The sequence below is a fragment of the Populus alba genome, chromosome 3 (assembly GCF_005239225.2).
Source record: "Populus alba chromosome 3, ASM523922v2, whole genome shotgun sequence".
NCBI classification, from domain to species: Eukaryota; Viridiplantae; Streptophyta; class Magnoliopsida; order Malpighiales; family Salicaceae; genus Populus; species Populus alba.
Window position 1 is genome coordinate 19,284,858 of NC_133286.1, and position 22,056 is coordinate 19,306,913.

At 36.3% G+C, this 22,056-nt stretch overlaps 3 protein-coding genes across 3 annotated transcripts; 1 reads left to right on the forward strand and 2 right to left on the reverse strand.

Moving 5' to 3' along the window:
- Positions 1 to 390: 390 nt before the first annotated feature.
- LOC118054531 (uncharacterized) lies at positions 391 to 4,520 on the reverse strand. Its single transcript, XM_035066167.2, has 2 exons — positions 1,227 to 4,520; positions 391 to 1,142 (listed from the first exon to the last, which is right to left on the reverse strand). Exons 1-2 carry the CDS (start codon positions 4,225 to 4,227, stop codon positions 622 to 624), a joined length of 3,522 nt encoding a protein of 1,173 aa, XP_034922058.1. The 5' UTR covers positions 4,228 to 4,520; the 3' UTR covers positions 391 to 621.
- A 6,179-nt stretch (positions 4,521 to 10,699) lies between these two features.
- Positions 10,700 to 14,181, forward strand: LOC118054532 (inosine triphosphate pyrophosphatase). Its single transcript, XM_035066168.2, has 9 exons — positions 10,700 to 10,909; positions 11,001 to 11,065; positions 11,156 to 11,219; positions 11,317 to 11,326; positions 12,375 to 12,406; positions 12,504 to 12,616; positions 13,526 to 13,602; positions 13,699 to 13,820; positions 13,911 to 14,181. Exons 1-9 carry the CDS (start codon positions 10,768 to 10,770, stop codon positions 13,928 to 13,930), a joined length of 645 nt encoding a protein of 214 aa, XP_034922059.1. The 5' UTR covers positions 10,700 to 10,767; the 3' UTR covers positions 13,931 to 14,181.
- Positions 14,182 to 16,163: 1,982 nt separating this feature from the next.
- LOC118054533 (probable pectate lyase 8) lies at positions 16,164 to 21,068 on the reverse strand. Its single transcript, XM_035066170.2, has 7 exons — positions 20,856 to 21,068; positions 20,269 to 20,322; positions 19,620 to 19,697; positions 17,672 to 18,314; positions 17,478 to 17,581; positions 17,117 to 17,255; positions 16,164 to 17,007 (listed from the first exon to the last, which is right to left on the reverse strand). The coding sequence occupies exons 1-7, from the start codon at positions 20,972 to 20,974 to the stop codon at positions 16,786 to 16,788; spliced, it is 1,359 nt and encodes a 452-aa protein (XP_034922061.1). The 5' UTR covers positions 20,975 to 21,068; the 3' UTR covers positions 16,164 to 16,785.
- Between the last annotated feature and the right edge of the window lie 988 nt (positions 21,069 to 22,056).

The window sequence follows — 22,056 nt, forward strand, 5'->3', positions numbered from 1 at the left end:
ATTAGAGTTTAATGGTCAATCCAATGACTTGATGTTTGAGTCAGTCAATCTTTTGTGAGATTTCCACTTGATAATTCCTTTCTATCCATCCTAGAAATGTCTTAATTTGAATTCTCTTCTCACTACTCAGCTTTCTATACTCTCTCCAGTGAACCAGAAAGCAGTCCCGACTCTGTGCTCAGCCAGCAGCAGGGCCCCTGGGAGAAACCTGAGCAACTAAGAAGAGATGCTAGCTTGGTGCTGGGGTCCAATAGACATGGCCTTAAACCCACCAATGATATGATGTAATGTTTATCCATCTGGTTTTCCAAGAAGCTGATCACTTATCCTGTAATTGTATTGATCTTTATTCTATCACTGTCTATGCTATCTATAAATTGGGACTTAAGATTTGTAAGAAAGCAGAAGTTATTCAGTGTCAACCTGACCCTTGTGGAGCATTACAGTACCAAAAGCTAAAGCCTGCTATTATATTGGCTCTATTCGTTGTACTTCATGTAGTAATAACGAATGCTATTGACGTTTCCATCTTTACATTATAAAGAACAAAGAGTTTCAAACTGACGAAACATATAAGAAACAAGCTTCTCCTCTACATAGTTTTGTGACCATTCAAATTTCTCACTTGAAACCTGTTTTGGAGTTAGAAGACGATGAGTATAGTAACGAGGAAACAGAGAAACTTGAGTTTTTGCTCTTTGGGTACAGACTTTGCGTTACTGGCTTTGATGATGATGTTGCTGGAACGACTCCACTCGATTTCTTATTTTCTTGATTATCAGTTGCCGGTGATCCCTTAAGGAGCACGTCAACCTTTGCATACTCCTCTCTTTCATGTTTGATCTCCTTAAGCATTGCAGCCACGTCTTTCATATTTGGCCTTTCATCAGGGGATGAATTTACACACAGCAAGGCGATGCCTAATGCTTGCATCATTTCTTCAGTTTCTGACGCCGGTCGAGAGAGTAGGCTTGGATCTAACACTTCAATTCCTCCCCTCTTCTGTCTCACCCAATCCACCACATGGAGTCCATCTGGTATTGTTGGATCAATCGGTTGCTTTCCTGTCAAGACTTCTAATACCACCACGCCATAGCTATAAACATCACTCTTTTCTGTGATCTTCATCATGTATCCATACTCTGCGTACAACCGAGAAATATTAGTGCAGGATTGTATATATCAAAAAGGACATATGAGAACTGAACTGTAGCAAGAGGACTTACCAGGAGCAATGTATCCGTAAGATCCAGCAACTGTATTGGATGACCGGGCAAAGTCACCATCATCAACAAGCTTGGCAAGGCCAAAATCAGCAATGTAAGGCTCAAATTCAAGGCCAACGAGGATGTTGTTAGCCTTGATATCCCTATGAACAATTGGAGGGACACAATCATGATGCAAATAAGCAAGACCTTGAGCTGCTCCCAGCAAAATTTGGTATCTAAGTTCCCATTCCAATGCATTTCCTGTTTTTTCATGGAGGAGACTACCCAAGCTTCCATTAGGCATATAATCATACATAAGCAATCGTGTATTTCGATTCCAACAACAACCCAAGAACCTAACAATGTTCTTGTGCCTGATGGAACCAAGTGTTTTCACCTCTGTCGAGAAGGAATCACGGACACTACATTTTTCATCATTGCATCCGTTGGATGCAGCCATTGTATTTGGCCAAAGTTTCTTCACTGCAATTACTTCACCGTTGTCCATATCAGCACGATAAACAACCCCGGAACATCCTTTCCCAATTACGTTGGTATCCACCAGGCATCTCAGTACTTGATCGACCGAGAAATTCAATTTCTGGAATGGAGTGAATTGCCAGGGCCATGAATCGCCCAGCTCAGAATCATCATCATCTCTGATTGTTCTTCGTGCCCGCATAATTGCAATTGCTCCCATAATCACCATTGCTACAGTCAATGTGATCAACAAAGCAAGAGCTAGCTTAAGCTTTCGTGATCGCCTTATGTCATTCTCATTTCTTGGTAGCCCTGTCCTGTCAGCATCCTTCAAGAAACACGAGTCCCGGATTGAAGAACATAATCCTTGGTTACCTACCAAGTCTGTCGGAGATAACTGTCTAAACAGCTTATTATCAGGGAGATAACCGGTGAAGGCATTGTAAGATATGTTGAGAGAAACAAGGTTGTCAAGCTCTGCAAGTGGACTTAAATGTCCCTCAAGCTTATTATGCGAAAGGTCCAATATTGAGAGCATAGTCAGTGAAGATATCTGAGGTGGGATTGGTCCTGTAAGTCGATTGCAGCTGAGATTGAGGGCAATTTCAAGAGTTTCAATTTGACCCAGTTCCATTGGGATGCCGCCAGTGAGCCCATTGCTGCTGAGATCAAGCAATTGAAGACTAGATGATAGGCCAAGAGACAAAGGTATTGATCCAGAGAATGAGTTCCTACTCAACATGAGCTTGTTCAGTGATGTGAGACGACCAAAACTTGCTGGTATCTGACCAGTAAATTGATTAGCTGAAACATCCAGGACCTGGAGGCCGGTTAGAGAAGACAATGAAATGGGCAGAGGACCCTGTAAGATGTTGTTGCTAAGGTCTATCATTTGCAGTTCTGTGCAGCTTCCAATCTCATCAGGCACTGGCCCAGAAAGGCGATTGCTGGAGAGATCAAGAAAGTTCAAGATCCCAAGACCTCCGATTTCTTTAGGAATGGTACCAGCAATCCTGTTGTTACCAAGCCTTAAACGCACTAGAGAGCTACAGCTACCAATTTCTGGTGGTAAAGCACCAGAAATGTCATTGGATATCATGAGAAGTTTTGTGAGGTTTTGAAGCTGAAACAGGCCAGGAGGAATGCTACCGGTGAGTGAATTGTGGGACAAGTCTAGTGCTTGGAGGCTACTGCAGCTAGCCAAACTTGAAGGAATGCTTCCTTCAAGCTGGTTTTGCCAGGCAAAGAACACGGTGAGCTTCGACAACATTCCAAGTTCAGGTGGGATCAAACCTGAGATCTGATTTGTGTCAAGTTGCAGTTGCAAAAGGTTGGTAGCATTTGAAAGATCGGATGGTATTGAACCAGACACGTTGTTATCACTAATCATAAACTCTTCAAGCTGAAAAAGGCCTCCTATGGAAATAGGTATAGTCCCGGAAAGAGAATTCAAAGAAAGATCAATCATTTTCAAGCTAGTACAGTTACCAATCTCTTCGGGGATAGCTCCAATAAGACTATTTTGCCACAACAACAGTTGTTCAAGCTTATGAAGTTTACCAATCTCCGGAGGAATGGATCCAGAGAGATGATTTTCGTAAAGAAACAAGTTTACAAGCTCAGTGCAGTTACCTAAATCAGGAGGAATCTCACCAGAAAGCATTGTCGTATAAATGGACAGTGTTTGCAGCTTGCTTAGCTTTCCCAATGAAACAGGCAAAGAACCTGAAATTCTTGTATCAGCCAGTCCCAAAACAGTCAATTTGCTGCAATCTGCAAGCTCATCAGGAACTTTTCCGATGATGTCTTTGTTGCCTCCAGCTCTAAGGACTTCAAGACTGGACAGCTTGCCTAGCTCAGGTGGAATATATCCAGCAAGACGATTATCGAAAAGAAGCAGATTCTTGAGTCGAAAGCAGCTGCATAGCTCAACTGGGATTTTTCCAGTTAGCTGATTTGAGTTCAAAGTCAAGTTCTCAAGATTTTGAAGCTTGCCAATACTAGCAGGTATGGTTCCAACAAGACTATTAGAGCTAAGGTCAATAAACTTGAGTGAGAGACAGTCACCAATATCAACTGGGATAGTTCCAGTGATATTAGCATAAGAAATGACAAGTTTACTAAGAAAGTGAAATGAAGAGAGGTTCAATGAGAAAGGAATCTGAAGAGGAACTGACTGAATGTTTATCTCAGTGACAAAACCGTGTGGAGAGCAAGTTATGGAGGTCCACTTGCAGGGTGTGGAATCAAGATTGTTCCAATTAGATAAAGAAGAAGGTATTGAAGGAGAGGAATGTAGCCAAGAAAAGAGAATAGAGGCTTCATGATTTGGTATTGCAGCAGCAGAAGCGAAAAGAAGAGCTGAGAGAATAGTGTTAAGGATAAAGAAAGATAATGAAGTAGGAGGAGGAGGAGGAGAGGAGAAGAGGAGGTTTTGCCTCGAGCTGGGTATCGACATTTGCCTCAATTTCCAAAACTTTCTCCTCGGGTTTGCATCATTGGGTTTTGCTACTTCTACTTCTCTCTCTCTCTGAAACATTATCTTTCTTTCTCTTGCTTCGAACTCAAACTCAAAACAAGTACTATAGTGTTTAGCACCTTTGCCTAGTGATGCAAAACCAAAGCACAAACAAAACCGTAAACAAAAGAAAAAACAACCCTCTAAGATATCATTGAACAAAGTGAAAAACCAATGCCTAGAGATCAACAAACTGCTGCGCCACCTCCACCTCCACCACACACCCTCACCTGTAGGATCCCACTGATGTCTCACCCTCTTTCTGACATACAAAAAAATAAATAAGCATTTTGCTAGGACAGCTCACGCCCAGAGAAGAGAGGCACCACATGGGCACATGACTTTTAATATCTTTCTTTGTTTATTTGCTGAGAATTGTTTAATTTGTATTGTTCAGCAGAAAAACAGGTTTGGCTTTATTCTAGTTTAGTTTCTTAGACTCCATTACACTTAAGTATAAACACCTAGAAACTGTAGTAAAGAAATGAAAGTGTGTGCATGTTAGCACCATCTCTTTAGGGATCTTTAAAAGAGAAACAGACAATGGGCTTGCTATAACACACGTAGTTAGGTTGTGTGGTGCCACGCTTGGAAGTGTCATAAAAGGAAAATATACAATACAATGTATACATACACACATATTGTGTATGCATTGCGTATGTGTAAAATTAAGATGCAATAGTTAGCATTCTTTTCAACAAGAAAATCCTGTTTTTTTCGTATTGTCTGATATCAAGTTCACATATCAAGTTCATGACCACCAAGAAAACCAACTGCTAGAGACGCTTTCAATTTAGTTTCAGAGTTCAAGAACTTTCAACGTCTCTTAGCTTGGGACTTTCCCGATGGTTTCAGACCAACTCTATTTTTGAATATCATGTGAGTTTTCAAACGGTTTCAAGGTGGTGGACGGTCAACATCAAAACTGTTAAGAAAGCTTCAGGCAGAACAGAAAACTTCTGAATAGTAAGGATCAATCTCGGATTTTCAATACTTAAAATTAACCACCTCTTGATCGGGGGGATTAGAAGCGATGGAGATTGAAGAACCTCCTCTCGTCTGAACGGAAAACATACTTAAAGAACGGTAATTACCAGATAAAATCGATCAATCCATGCTAGAATATCTTAATTGAAAGGTAATTACCAAAGCACCTCTGACCTAACAAGTGTTTGTCAAAAAGTTCCCGACCAGCTGAACAGGGGGGCTTGATAAAGTATTTAGTTCTGTCACCACCAAGATTATAAGATATATAATGCATTATGGACCACTTAACATTAGTTAGTTCTCTAGTGCCAAGAATTTCTTCGAGGATAGAGAGTGTGCTAAATACATATTTTGATTTCGAATTCTCGTCAAGACATAAAGCTTAGTACAGGGTGTTACAAAGAAACCTGTCCTCCCAGTGAGAAATACTTTGCTACTGAGGATGTCTCATCAATCCACTTTCCTGAAACATGGAAAGTGACCTTGGAACCGTGGACATGGCCATTCGAGCAATCGTGTGGGTTTTATATATATATATATATATATATTATATATCCGGAAGTGGCATTATATTTCTAGTTGCGTCTGATCGCTCTAACACGTATAAACTGGGGCTATCGGCATCTTAAATCATCAACTAAATCCCTATAGAATACAGCAGAATAAGAAAAGGGAGCAATTATAGTGTCGTTCCAGCATTCTTGATAATGGATGGCTAGTAAATATACATATAAATAATCCGATTCTTTGCCTGTTTGTTTATATTTTAAAAAAAAATTGAATTTTTTTTATTTTTTTATTAATTTTAAATTAATATATTTTTAGTGTTTTTAAATCATTTTGATATGATGATATTAAAAATAATTTTTAAAAAATAAAAAAATATCATTTATATTTTAACATGAAAAATTATTTGAAAAGCGACTATAATAATATTATCAAACAAGCTTAAGTTGACAAAAATAAAATTAATTAACAGTATTGCAACCAGCTCACGGCTCCTGTGTTGGTTTTGATGACAAAAAAAAAAAAATAAGTGCATTTAGTTCTTTATTAATGGCAATTAATGGAAGCTCCATCAATTTGTGCTGCTTATTGGAAGTTTATGCGCGCCATGAAATGTGTAGAACAACGTAGGGAAGGATGAGAAAACTTTCTTCCTAGCATCCTCTTGTGATAGACATGAGAACACTTGTCTTTTTCCTTCATTCTTGTTTTGGTTCTTTCTAGTATTTTTATAATATTTTTAAATCATTTTAATATATCAATATCAAAAATAAATTTTAAAAAATAAAAAATATATATTATTCTGATGTATTTTCAAATGAAAATCATTTTGAAAATTAATATTCAACACACTTTCGGTAACGGTTGTTTTTCAAAGTATTTTTTACTTGAAAACACATCAAATAATATTTTTATTTATTTTTTAAATTTTATTTTTGATGTTAGCGCATCAAAACAATCTAAAAATATAAAAAAAAAATTAAATAAATAAATAAAAACTTGTTAAAATAACATCTCATGGCTTCCTTGGACATGCAAACAGTCATCTTTAACTTGTGCTGAAAGTAACAAAGTGTGGCACGATGATCACTTGTTCTACAAGCTTGAATAGTGTAAGATCATGCGCAGTAAGCGTGGGTAAGTAAGGAATCTACATTAATTAAGCAATTTTACAAATATTAACCTTATTTTAAGTTTGATTTATGTGCATTTTACTGTTCCAGTCACGCTCTAATTGAGAAGCTACATAGTTTGCAATATTTTTGCTTAAAAAAATAAATGACCTGACAAACATATATTTAATATGCAGGAGCATCCTTCGAACAAAGAGATTAGGTAGAGATCACAATCAGATCCAATGTTATTAATTTCTGTGTTTTGAAATTTTAATATACTACCATATACTTTTCTTATTTTATATTTTCCTCATTCAAAATATTCATCTATTAGAGTACTTGTAAAAAAACTCACGGTTCATTCTAATTAAGTTTGATTAGGAGTATAATACCAGTTGTTTTTTAAAATATTTTTTGTGTTGAAATATATTAAAATTATATTTTTTTTATTTTTTAAAAAAATATTTTTAAAATCATCGTATCAAAACAATACAAAACATACAAAAAAAAATATTAATTTTTAACAAAACAAAAAATTAATTTATTTAAAAACACATGCATAACATCATTTCCAAACACTAACCAGAAGGAATAACCAAATTGAGTTCATACCAAGAATAAAGACTTCTAGGAGAAATAGTTTATTTTTATGTTTTAAATTTGTTTTGGAAACTTTTAAATTTTTAATTAATTTTTAAATTGTTTTATGTCTCATATTAATAATATTTTTTAAAAAAATAAAAAAAATACTATTTTAAAATAAAAAATACTTGATAAAAAAAATCAAAATCTGCTGCACTGACATCTTCAGTACTGCGAGTCACCAATAAAGTAATATATTCAATTTAATGAGGGACTTGAAAAATATTTAACTAATCAGTGTAGTCAACTTTGATTGATAGTCAAGACAATCCTCTTTTATTTATTGCCACTTGATACCCTTTTTCCTTTTTTTTTTCTTTTTGGTGTACCTACCCCCTAATATATGCGTAGCTTAAACGGCTACATTTAAACAATTTTCATAGTTAATTTAATTAAGGGTAGGGATGCGCTAAATAAAAAGCCAAAAAAATATTAAATTAATTTTTCAGTCCTTAATTCACATATTTCAGGAGAAATACTAAATAAAATGTTAAAATACCATTTTTCTTATAAAAAAAATTAAAATCTTATAAAACATATTAATTGTATTAGTGTTTTTTTCACTAGTTTTTTTAATTTATACTTTTTTAGTTTATTTTTTTTATAATATTATTATGGTTTCATGTTTGAAGAGTTCATTCGGATTAACTAAATTTTTTATTATTATTTTAATTTTTTTTTTTTAATTTTATCTTCTAATATTAAATTGATTGAGAATTGTTCTAATTGTTTTTATAACTACAAAGTCAACCAAGTCATATTAAATTACTAAAATAATCATATATCAAATATGTTAAAATATAATTGACTTTTTTAAATATTTTTTTCCTATTAAAGTGCAAATAAATAAAAAATAATATTTATACTATTTAAAAAACCATATTACTGATTAATTTACGTCTTCTAGATATCATTTCCCCTTAAGATGCTCCAAGCACAAGAGTCTACCAACAGACATGATTTTAATTGATGGTCAGAACAATCCTCTATATAGCCACTTGATACCCTCTTTTTTTTTTAAAAAAAAAAAAGTTGTGTACGAACCCACTTTATATGTGTAGTTTAATTGGCTATTTGTAAACAATTTTCATAGTTAATTTGAGGGTGGGGAGTTCAGATTTGTACGTATAACACAGATGAATCATGACGTGTCCGTGTTTTATAAACAAGGAGGGACTTGTTTAGTGAACTAATCTCAGTGATTAAGCTCGTAAAAAAACATGGATGTAGGGGATTAAGAGAATAATAAATTTAATTTAATTGATCAAGTTTTAAATTTATTATTTAAAAATTACCTGTTCGAGTTTTATAAATTTCAGGATCACTGAAAAATTAAATGGCCGTTAACTTCAAAGCTTATAAAATTAATTAAAATACATGTAAACTAACCCGAATATTCATATTAATAAAAATAAAAATAAAAATAAAAACATTTGAAAATTTTTAGCCAAAAGTTCATGATCCATGTAAATGTTGACTGTGATCACAAGAACAAGGCAAGGGCTAGCCATCATGAGGCCAGGGAGCTCCAACAAGCGACAAGTGGGTCAATCTTACACCCCACAATCATCAAAAGAAGGGGAAAGGGGAAGGAAACAAAAAGGAGGAAGAAGAAGAAGAAGGCAACCTTATTTGTGAGTAAAATAATTTAAAATCATGATATGAACTTGGAGCACGGGAGTCGATTGGGGATTTTAGCTTTAACATCAGCACATCCCTGATTTTGAGGCCATATCACGTGAGGAAGGGAATCCAAATTCTGTAGCCCACTAATTGCCTGACCAAAACCAAATCCAGTTTCACAATCTTATATTATTATATGATATAAACTATACTGTAGAATTATAGTATATTGTTATTAAATAGATAAAGCAAATTATTTTGTTCCATGTAAGCCTTGATGCCCCCTCGGATTGTTTACTTTACTTTATTTAGGACCATAAAGGGCCAAAAAAATAAAGCTAAACGGCGCTGCTTCAAGCCCCCTGTTTCAAGGGTCGTGGCCTCGGGAAATCCCCCAATGGGAATCTATACACGTTTTTGTTTCTGTCACAAACCTCACAAGTTAGCCCGACACAGATGGCCAGTGTTAACTTTGGAAAATGGTTGGATATGGGTATAAATAATATAGCTGGAAACAAGGGTGAGTAAGAAAATTAAAAAATTAATTAAATTGAAAAAACTGAAGAAAAAAAAAAAACTGAACCACGAAAAAAAAATAATTAGAATATTAAAAAATATATTGGGTTTGGTTCGGTTTTATAAAACTGAAACCAAAAAACCTAACCAAACCAAAAAAAATAAAAATTAAATAAAAAATAAACCAAAAAAACCAAACCAAACTGAAATCAAGTCCATTAGAAAATTTAAAAAAAAAACAAAAAATAATATAGTTTTTGGTTTTTAATAAAAAATAACCGAACCGAAATTGAAACCGAATCGCACCAAAACTAAACCAAATTTGATAGGTTTGAACCGGTTTAGGTTTTATTTTTTGTATTTTACAAAATTTCAATTTAGTTGTTTTTATAAATAAAAATCAAACCGAACAAAAAATAATCACGCCTAACTAGAAAACATGCTACAAAGAGAGCACTCATGCTGGTGGTTGGCCTGGCTCAAGGCCCAGGTCATCCTAGGTCGACCTCCAATTTTTTTTATAAAATAAAATAATATTATTTTTGTTAAAAAATTAAATAATTAATGGGTTGTGAACGGGTTTTTGACCAGGTCAACTCGAGTTTTTATCTTTCTCTATTTTTTCTTAAACTTGATTTGGTTTTGGCTCTAAATTGGCCGGTTCATAGATTGACCTGCCGGGTCTTAAAACCATTCTATATCTGGTCTGAGACGTCACCGTTGGATTAGGTTTTTATTTTATTTTTCTCTTGTTTTCTATTTTCTGGTGATGCGACAAAAGAGAGCACCCACGCAGTCACACTCACTCTCTCTGGTTAATACACTTGACGAGGTCCGGCGTATCACCAAGGCCTTATATTACATGTGGGCCTGGGCTGGGTCAATGTGTCGTAATTGACTTAATGACCTGGTTTATTATTTTTGGGTTTGTGAAGGCCTCTTGGGCCTATTGGAATAGATTAGAACCTTGATTTCTGTGACCTCCTCCTCCTCCTCTTTTTTTATTTTTTACAGTAATACATGCTACGGCACCGCTGCAACTTCGTGGATCCTTTTGCTATGTTCTTAGTCCATTAAGCATCTTTGGACTCGATTATTGGGCCTATTTGTTTCCCTCTCTGTTCAATTAACGAATCCATTTCTCCCTGTCGTTTCTTACTGCGGAAAAGCAATGGAACTGGCGGCGGCAAAAGCAGCGTCTGGGGTGGTGGTGTCACGGCCGGTGACATTCGTGACCGGAAACGCAAAGAAGCTTGAAGAAGTCCGTGCAATCTTGGGCCAGACCGTTCCTTTCCAATCTCTCAAACTTGACCGTACAATCTCTCTCTATATACATATCCCTGTCTCTCTGTGGAAAATATAAAATTTATGCTTCTGGGGTTGATTTTTTGTTGGCGTTTACAGTACCCGAGCTGCAAGGAGAACCTGAAGAAATCTCTAAAGAGAAAGCTCGTTTAGCTGCCGTAGAGGTACTACATGTACTATCTCTGTGTGTGCAATTTATTTTTTGTTATGTGTAAATAAATATATAATGTTTGTATTTATATTGGAAATTGAAGATGAAAGGGCCTGTTTTGGTGGAGGATACTTGTCTTTGCTTCAATGCCTTAAAGGGTCTTCCAGGTACTAATGATCTTGTTTGTTTGATAACTTGTTCGTATTTATTTATTTCTGTATGATTTTTTTTCCAGTTTATGATTTTTTGTGCATTTGTTTGCAGGGCCATACATGTAAGTTGTGATATTTTTTTCTTCTATTATCAAGGTGAAGTTTCGTTCTTTTGACAGGCCTTCTAATTATGGAATACATATCGGATTGCATTTCTTTTTTGTCTACTTTCATAAATCTCGATCAGATGAGTTTTAGAATGATTATCACCATGACTGTATTCAGAACACTTCACCAGAGCCATGAACCATCCCATCTTTAAAATATTAGAAGGAATGTGATTTTGAAAAGAAAATACAGTCGCGAGGAATATTTCACTGGTTAACAGTTCAGGATTAAGATTTCTTGGATCTTCTCAAGCGCCTGGATTAAGCTCCCGGTTACCTTTTCTTCTCAAAAGATGTTCTGTTAAGTTGTTTAATCTTTTTCTAAAGTAGTACGATTTATCCATCATAATAACATGCAAATAGGCCGAGGTAACAGTGTTGACATGACAATCGACTCTGTCAACAGATATAACTCATCTCCTCACCTGCTTAGAATGTTCATGAACACAAAGGTTCCATCTTGTCATTTTATATGCAATTCTAACCTTGTTCTGTTCATTGAGGTAGAATAGAAAGAACTGAAGGGGGTCGTTGTTTCCTAATACTGCATTGCCCTTGCCACATTAACTCCTCCAGAATATCTAAATGACAAGGGAGATAAAGGTGTTTGATGCTCATCTTGCCTTATGCTTTTTGCACCTCATCTTTCGTTTTTTTAATCCTTTTTTGCCTGATGACTTAGAAGATCTTGCATGATTCTACCTCTTCCCTTCTTTTTTCTTCTTCTTTTCAAAGGAAGATTAATGAGGTCTACCATTTTTGTTTGTATTTCTTTGCAATGATATTGGCAAGGTTCCTATCTCCTCTATTTCTTTGAAAATTAAAAATTATTAATTTTATCAAGCTCAACCTCGACTTTTAAAAGAGTTGACAGTTCAGTATCATCAGACAATAATGCGTTCATCTAGTAGTTTTTTGGTATTATTTTCAAGAATTTAGCTGTAATGATCTTGTTTTGTGGTTTTTCTCTGCCATCATCTAACAAGATTATCAATTCACGCAGCAAGTGGTTTCTGCAAAAGATTGGTCATGAAGGTTTTTCTTTTCATAGTCTTTTGTTCCTATCGTTTTTATGTTGTCATTTTTGTTGGTTTCTTGTACAAAACACCTTATGTCTTTTCTCCTTTCCTAGGTCTGAACAACTTGCTGATGGCATATGAGGACAAATCAGCCTATGCTTTATGTGCATTTTCTTTTGCTCTTGGGCCTGATGCTGAACCGATTACATTTCTTGGAAAAACTCTGGTACATTGTCAAAACTTACAAGAATGTAACAAATATTCCTACCCTGAGTCTCTTTTCTTTTAAGATTTAATGCATCTATAATGCAAATAACTGTTCCTGAATCTTTTATGCAAAATAATTTCTAGCCTTTGTTATTTAGGAAGCCACTGTGCCATTTTAATTTGAACGGAATTATGACCGAACTTTGACTACGATCTTTCTCTTAGCAGTAACTTAACTGTCTATTAAAAATGAATAAGATAACTTTGTTGGTGGCTATTTCAAGAAAAAGAGCACACACATGCTGCCTTGACCCTCTTGTTTCATATAATTTCCTGGTCGGTTAATCAAAATTTTCAAATATCAAAACAGATACTTCTGGCTCCACCTTTTCCATAACACTTGAAAAATGTTACGAAGAGTTGAAGGATTAATTGCATTGGGAACATGTATCTAGATTACTTATATTTACTCCAATTACCTGAGTTTTTTATCCCTTTTCTTTTCATTTTTTTCTCACTTGGTCAAGGCCTACATCCCATTCTTAGTCATCTGAATACTTCTGGATGGATGATAATCTTGCTGAAGTTCTTGGTTGAATAATGCAATAGTCTATCATAAGAATAAAAAAATCATGGAAGAAGCTGCATAATGCTTTTTATTTACAATCCAGACAAATAGATGACTAAGGAAAATTCCATAAAATAGGATTTAGGAGTCATTGACTAATTGCTTTGTCCTTTCCTGTCAAGATTATTAAACTCAAATCAGGAAAATGATTTTCTGCTGTATGCTTAGGTTGAGAAATCATAATTATTTTAATGAACCAAAAATATATAATTTCAGATACAACTATTTCTCAGGAAAACTGACAAAGACTAGTTGAAAGTTTAAAATTAATAACATACAATCCGTGGCTTTATATTTTAGGGGAAGATAGTTGCAGCGAGGGGACCTAATGATTTTGGATGGGATCCAATCTTTCAACCTGATGGCTACGAGCAAACGTAATTTTCCGCTTTGATTCCTGCTGTTTTGGCCCAGTCTTGCTTAATAATTGAACCAAGAGGTAGCTAGATTATATTAATTTTCTTCTTTTAAAGTTATGCAGAGATGCCAAAGGATGAAAAGAACAAGATTTCTCACCGTTCCAGGGCTCTTGATTTGGTCAAATCCCACTTTGCTGAAGCTGGATACATTTTCGAGACAAATGACTCTAAAAAGAGTGAGCTATAGTAGATTTTTGGCAGTTAAAAAAGATTTACTTGTGCTGCAGGATCCACACTTGCTTATTTCCATGATTGTCTTATGTCAGGAAAAAAGGACGAGGAATAGAGAAGGGTTCTTTTAGAGGGGGGTCAAGAAGAAGAATTTCAGACAACTGTACTCCTATTCTGCTGCGTAGAAAAAGTCAAAGTATCTTTTTAACATATATGAATGATTTCCCTCTGAACTGAGGTGGAAAAGCAAATGTTAAAACCTTAATTGAAAAGCGAAATTTGACCTCTGACTCTCTTGGATGATCATCTGTTTTACCAGGAAAGGATGCTCTGGTTAATAGTTAATATGAATCTTTTGATTTCTCATTGCAAGTGTGCTGATTATGTTATTGCATGTTTGTTACCTTTTAATTATGATCAATGTTTTTGATAAGGCTGGTCAGATCAACCGAGGCACTAGAAACCTGGTCTGGTTAATTGGATCTTACCAGGTTAATATCTTGTTTGTTGTACCAGTGTTTTAAGACCCTGGACGAGTTCAGCTTTGACATTGAATTGTGAGCGCTAGCGTTTGAACTCTTTAGCTTTCACCTCTTTAAGCAGAGATTCTCTATGTGAGCAGATATCACCAGCCTAGCGGCTTGTACCAGATGTTGCAAAAACAGGTGATAAATTTTCCATTCCTTGAACCATATGCCACCTTTTTCTGCCCAGACAAGTCAGGCACCATATGTAGGTGAAATCCAGAGTTTGGGATCCTTCTATGTGTGCTTCAAAAAACAAAGGGCACAAACAACTTATCCATTGCACACATTTCGCTACTTCATGTGATTGTTCCATCATAAATAGAAGTAGTCTATTATAATGTTGTAGTAGCGATTATAAGTCTATGTTTATGTCTAAGAAAATTGTGAAACAGTTTTGGTTCAATTGCTGGGCGCTTCTCTGCGACAAGCAGCATTCAATCCTACTATTCTTACCCTACTCGTCCAAGTTGTAGCCATCAATCATCTTTTTCATAATAGAGAAGTTCGCCTGCCTTAACTCTTGGGATTTCTTTTAGATTTTGTGGTGACGATCATGACAATTGACAAAGATAGTCTTCCCCACAATCATAAACGGACAACTTGTTATCCTTTCTGGTATTCATCTCCTAGATTTGTTGTCATAAGATTCTGAACTTACGAGAATCTTAGGATTCCCAAGAATAATGAACAAGCAGAAAGATGCCCCCATACAATTCTGTTCATGATTTCTCTGGTAGAATCCATTCGACACCTAGAAAACTTCCTATAAGGACTAGTTTGTGTTTCCAACAATTTGTCATTTTCCAGTTTGTCCATAACATTTCATTGTATTTTGAAAGGAATGTGGAATCTGTACATTTTAGTGTGAAAAAAATAAAGCCATACGGGGAATTAATGAAGCAGAGCAACGAACGATGCTAAATGTAAATGGCTAACTCTGGAGAAGGGTCTGAGATGACAGCGCTAGCCAACGTTCACATGAAAACCATGTATTGTTGTTACATGTACGACTTGGCTAAAAAATTAATTTGGCCCCATTTCTTACAGGTACAGAACTTCTCACATGCCATATGGGACCCTGACTCACAGCAAATCCATGCGTTTTTATCATCTTTCCATGTGAATCATACCTGTTAACCATCTCTCCTTCAGGTTATCCTCTTCCTTCTGTAGCCATCGGCTAAGAAGCATCACATGTTGAGGGACTTGTGCATAAATCAACAGTTCCATTATTGCCCAAAAACCATGGTGGTGGTGATGCTTGTGAACGACATGGAAGGGGACAGTTCACTACGCCATTGTGAGTGGAGGCGTCAAATCACCAGTCACTGTTTCTTGAAATGATTTATAAGGGGTTTAATTAGCTTTATTGAGAAAATCTATATGCTCTGAAATTCTACCCAAAGCAGCAAGGCAGAATGTGCCGTTCTGGTGGTGGTTCAACCTTAAAGTTTTGCTTATTCAATCTACCATTTGGAAGTAGGGAAATTTATAGCATTTACATTACGGTTTCAAGCTCGTGAGTGATCTTATTATCATAGATGCTCTGTTGATTTAGATTCAAGGTATATTTACTGAAGTAAGAAGTCCTCGCTCCTCGAGGCCCTGGCCAGCGATGAATCACAAGGGATTCCACTGGACAGGCGATGATGTTAGTTATTAGTTGGTTAATAGCTTTATATCATGTGTAGGCAGCTGGTGCTCACATGATAAAATCATTTCTACCATAGAAAGAACAAACAGGGGATCATTTGTAAATTGCACAAGAAAAAGTAAAGATACGCAAAGCTTCCATTGCCAAAGAAAAAGCAGAAAAAAAGGTAAGAGGTAAAGAACTTCATTGCTATTTCTTTGCACTCTGTAACAAAGTTTTTCCATCGACTCAGATTTGAAATCCATGGTACTTCTTGCTTGTATCACTAGACAGATAAAATTAAATAAGAAAAGGAAAGGGAAAGAAAGAAAGAAAGATCACAAATCATTCAAATCCTATAGACTCAAAAGCCTAGACAGTATGTGGAGATCGACCAAGACTGACTCTGTAGATATAGATGCATGACTGGTAGCTAGAAGTAAAGGAGATGTGAAACTGGATAGGGCAAAAGAAATGGAAGGAAAGAGGTGAAAGAAATAAAATGAACAACGCTTCTGCGCCTACTCTTCTGGATAATGGTATAAGGTATTGGTTTTCATCTAAAGCAGGCCGAGGTTGAGAAATAACAGAGACAAACTGGAATGGAGATGGTATAGGTATGACATGTGTAAAAATTGTACACTTGCCAATATATGTGATGAATGCAGATAGATATGACAGAAACAATGGCTGAGACACGAGTGACAGGCAGAAGTAGCAGGACTATATAGTTGTAAGAAAAAATTAAAGGAAAAAAAAGAGAGAAAACCGAGTGGCCTCTTTTTGACCACTTAAATTTGACTGAAAAGACTAGCACTGATGGCCCCTGCGGCAGCCAAGAACACCGGAATTAGCAGTCATTGCTCCGACCATGGAAGAAGACTTGGCACCCAAGCTTGAAGCGCGAGCATAGCTAGCTGAAGCTCCAGCCCCGGATGGAGTGAAGTAAGCTCCATTAGCCAACAGGTCTCCTTCTGACCTCCAATTCCAGTTTTTCCAATTGCCTGGAGCTGTATCCACCCTCTTTGTCACCTGGTCAAAGCAATGAATCATCAATAACCAGCCTATGCAAGGTGCATTTCACCGCAAAGATAAAAGCAAGGAGGCAGAGAATGAGAAGAGTTAAGTAGTCGTATAATACCTCCTTTGCAAAAGGGTTGGCTGGAGCATTATATCTGTTGCCCTGGCTGTTGATGGTGGGTTCTGCACTGCCACCGATGGCATACATTTCCCAGTGAGTGTAGTCATTGTTTACTACATGGAAGTACCCATGTCTACACCTGCATAATTCATGAATTCAAGCAAAAGATGGTTTAATTTCATGAATTGGGCAATTTTCTCCCTTGGTCAAGTTAAAGAAACTATTTCTATATAATCACTATTGGTCAATTATTGGGGTCTAATTCCCGTCATGTTAATTTTACAGGGCAAGTTTATAGTAATAAGAGGTAATTTATGGAAGCCAAAGTCCTTTCAATAAGAAAGATATAATTAAATGTTACCTTGGCATTCTCTGGATCAGTCCCTCTCCAAAATGGTTGTAAGCAATGGTCACTTGCATTTGCTTGTCTCTGGTATAAGAGTCACTGTGGCCCAGGAGCATTACCTGTATTAAATGGAATGCAAAACAATATTAGCTTCCATCAACAAGAAAAATAAGTAACATTGAGAGCACCAAAAGGATCAGCAAGCTGACCTCATTATGGTGGGTGAAGTGATTGTTGGAGACGGTGATGGCAGTAGAACCCATTACAGCATCAACCAGGCCATCAGCGCAGTTAGAGAGGGAATTGTGATCCACCCAGATATGACTTGATCCAAAAATAGAGATGGCATCGCCATCAGCCATTGTCCTCCATCCGTAATGAGATGGTGAGCTACGCACCATAGCGTTGCCAGTGGGCTTGCAGTCATGAATGTGGAGACCATGAATGATCACATTGGTAACAAATTGGATAGTGATGCACCCACCATTAGCAATGTGAACGTTGACACCACGGCCATCTATGGTCTTAAAGCTGTTCATGATAAGTTCCTGCTTCAATTGAATCACCATGTCCCTTTTGAACACGATCCATAGAGGAGCGTCCTGGATCACGGCATGGCGCAAAGTTCCAGGCCTTGGGTTCACAGGGTCATGGTCGCTAGAATCAGTAACAACATAGAAGCGACCATCCCTGCCACCAATGGCGTTTCTGCCAAAACCAATGCCACAGTCAGCAAGGCGCTTGCGGTTCTTGTGCCAGTTGGGGTCACACCGCCAGCAATCATCAATAGGATTGCCTGTTCCACAAGAGAAGTAGCCCAACCTCCTCCTTTCAGTACTGTTGCGGATGTTCCTGCAATCTCAAATTCAATGCTATCAGTATCAACTTTAATATCATCAAGGCTACTCAACCATAAAATTCAATCCCATTTCCAAAATGCTACACAAAATAATTTTCTAATTTTAATCATTAACATTTTAATTACTATTTTGCATCGGATAATTATTACCGATTTCATTTCAACACTAAAATCTGCTGCCTTTTGTGTCGGTGGAAAAAAGGCCACAGCTCACTCGGACATATATGATTAATGGCACCAGGAAACAAACAATTTGTCATATTGTGAGGACCATCAGGTCTTTTCAGTTTTAACGGATAGAATTATCTTGGCTTGGTGTACATGACATGTACGTTGTGTTTGTCCAGCTTCATACATGAATGAAGCTGTCACCTCAGATAGACAATGCGAATTAAGAACCCACATGCTCTCTGCAATCAACTCCACGAAATTTCACAAACCCTTCTTCAGCTACTTGGAAAAAACCCAATTAAATAAATTGATCTGCAGCTGAGATTTTAAAAGGCCTATCAACAAAAAATGGAAAAATGACAAAAAGTAGAAAATCGGGTCTCTCCCTTTATAAAAGCCATACTTTTTTTATATATAATTTTATAAAATCCATACTGGGAGGTCACGGTCAATTAAATCACAGCTACAAAAAAGCATCCGACTAAGACATCATTCCATTGGCTAAATCAATGGTTAAATTATGTGAAAAGGAGGTTTCTAAATCAGTCCCATGTTAAGTAAAATACAGTGACCGATAGAGATATTAAGTATACATTGTGTTCTTAAGAAATCAAAATCTGTACCTCTCAAGTATAAGTATAATTTAATTTACATGAATAAAGAAAATATACAAAAGAATGATATTCTTGAAACACAGATCTCACTCATTCACTGCCCCTACTGCTACAACAACTACAGTTGCTGGCAGGTAGTGGAGAGAAACAACGTGAAAAAGGTCAAAATATGAACAGCATATCAGATTTAGGAGAGGAACGTGCAAGGAGGCTGATTCCACCTATTCCCATTGTCCCTTTTATTAAAGTGCAAATCCCACAAGAAAGATAAGGCATCATGGGAAATTTCTTTTTTTATTATTATTTTTTAAAAAACATTAACTGGTCTAGTGGTAGTAAGTAATTACGAGAGTAGCATTTTCTAAACACCTACCATAAGCACCAAATCCTCGCTCTAGTAGTGGATTCAGATGGATTTCAAGAGCTAAGTCGAAATGTAATTAAAGGGCAATAGCAAAATTATTAATTAATCGCTCCTAAAACATTAACGAGAGGGTAGAGAAAGTGACATACATCTCAACCATTGAAACCACTTCTTCAGGATCAGCAGCAACTGCTTTCTCGTTAAATGCATCAGCCTCTTCTTGAGACCTAAAACAACCACCCAAAAATCAACAACCTTCGAGTATTACGTTAAATAAACCAAACCCAATTAAGGAGTAGTGGAAAGGTGTGAATCCCGGGAAGGGAGTGGACAACATGTGGGACACACAACGAAAGTAATATGTACAGAGAGGAGAGTGGAGTGTGTGCATTGCTCAAGGCGTCGGTCACTGACTGCTAAGTGACACCGTTAAAACGCGTTTCTCCAGTAAAGTAAAACCACAGGGTCGAGGCGACTCGAGGGCGAGAACATATTATTATGACTAAACTACCCTTATTTTGTCCTCGAGTAAGCAGTGAAAACAAACGTGGAATTCGGGAAAAAGTGTGAGGGTAGTATTGGAAAGCAGAACTCTTGGGGTTTCTCGTTAATCTTAACCGAGGAATCCTAAGTTGGTAGTAGTAGCAGCAAATAACAGAATAAACGATCCAGATCTAATGATCTCAACGGCCAAGATTCATACGGTTACTTTGGATAAATAAGAGACATCTACCTGACCAAAAAAAGACAGTACATATAAACAACGGCTCAGATTAACCGTTAAAATTAACGTTATACCTGGCCGCCATAGTTGAGTTGCTTGAGCTCTGTTCCTTCTCTGCTTCTACGTTCCTGAGAATACAACAAACACCCAAAATGTAAACATTTTAGGAAAGATAGTGGAATTGTACGGTCTCTCTCTGTTTTTTTCTCCTTCAATCTCTCTGTTAAGTTTGTGTGCTCCATTGATGAAGAGAATGCAACTCCCCTTAGTTTTGTGAAAATGGGCATTAATGGAGTTGTATCAACAAGCAGAGACCCGAAATCTTGGTTTTACAGATTTTCATTAAAACGCCATAGATTGTAGCTTTGTTTTCTAACAATCATGAGATTTTCAACCCAAAATAAAAAATCAAGGATGTCAAAAATATTTCAATTACAACCTCAAAAGAAGCTCATTGCATAACAGAACATAATTTCAATATTGGCAGAAGCTGGGAGAACAAAAAATAAAAATGCAAATCAGAGAAAGCTCTGTTTCTGTTAACCCAAAACGCACACAAAGCAAGCACAGAGACAGAGAAGTTGAGCAGCTAATTCTGTGTCTTGACAAGAGAGAGACGCATATGCGTAAACAAATACATTTTGTGCGTTTACATGTTTACCTGGTAAGAGCAGAGATCCCAACAACATCGGGTCTTGAAGTAGCCACGACACCAACGAACAACAATACAATCACAGCAGAAAACACACAAACCCATTTCTGAGGCACCGCCATTGTCATTCTCTCTCTGCGTGGAAAGATTTGAGAATGGAGAGAAATAAAAGAAAACGTAAAGGGCAGGGAGAGAAAAAAGAACCTAAAGTATAGAGTCGGAGTTTAGAGCTCCAACATAACGGCCTTCTTATAGACCCACCCATGCAGTAACAACAGTACCTTACAACATAAAAGTCTCTAGACAGTACATTTAACGCCGTTAACTAGCTAATATAACCCATATAACGTTTTCCTTTTTCCTTTTTCTTTTTGAGCTTTGACGATTGACATTGCCCGCTGGTTATTGGTTAGCTGTTAGGTTCCATTTAACCTAACCCAACCCAACACAACACCCTGCTCTTCCTCTTAACCTCTAACCAGGTAACCATTCTCCCACGTGCCACTCACACACATACACGAGAATTTGTCTTCTTTTTTACGTTTATATTTGTTTCAGCTACGAGTCATATCAAAATCAAATGACTACTTCAAAAAAAAAAAATGTAAGTGTTGTTATTTTTTTTTACATGTTATAAAATATTTGAAATAAAAAATGTAAATTTTTTTTATTTTTTTAAATATAATAAAAATGTTTAAAATAATGATTAAAAACTTGACAAATATATTAGAAACTTGACAAATTTAACCTTCATATGCGTTAGTATTTCACAATGACCATAAATGACATAAATAGTTCCCTGTGATAGCTTATTATTTTGTGCTTTTAAGGGTATACATGTCTTTTTACTATGCAAATAAAAAGACATAAATGACCTTGGATGATAATTGATTATTTTTTACTTTCTAAGGGTATTTGTGTAATTTAACAATGCAAACATACAAACAATCTTAGTTGCCCCCGGTTAATTTCACAATGACCAATGAACAATGCGCAGATATTATATTACCCTTAAAGACAAGTTTTTTTTTAAAAAAAAAAAAATCATTACATTATAACGACGTGTAATAAACTGAGTCTTCAAACCACAATGTTTTAACCTTCCAATTTTAGTTGTTTTGATATTTACAGGTATAGGGGTATTTATGGGTTTTTCATGCTCAAAAACTAACTCTCGGCATCTTGGAATTTATTGGGGTCATGTCAACAA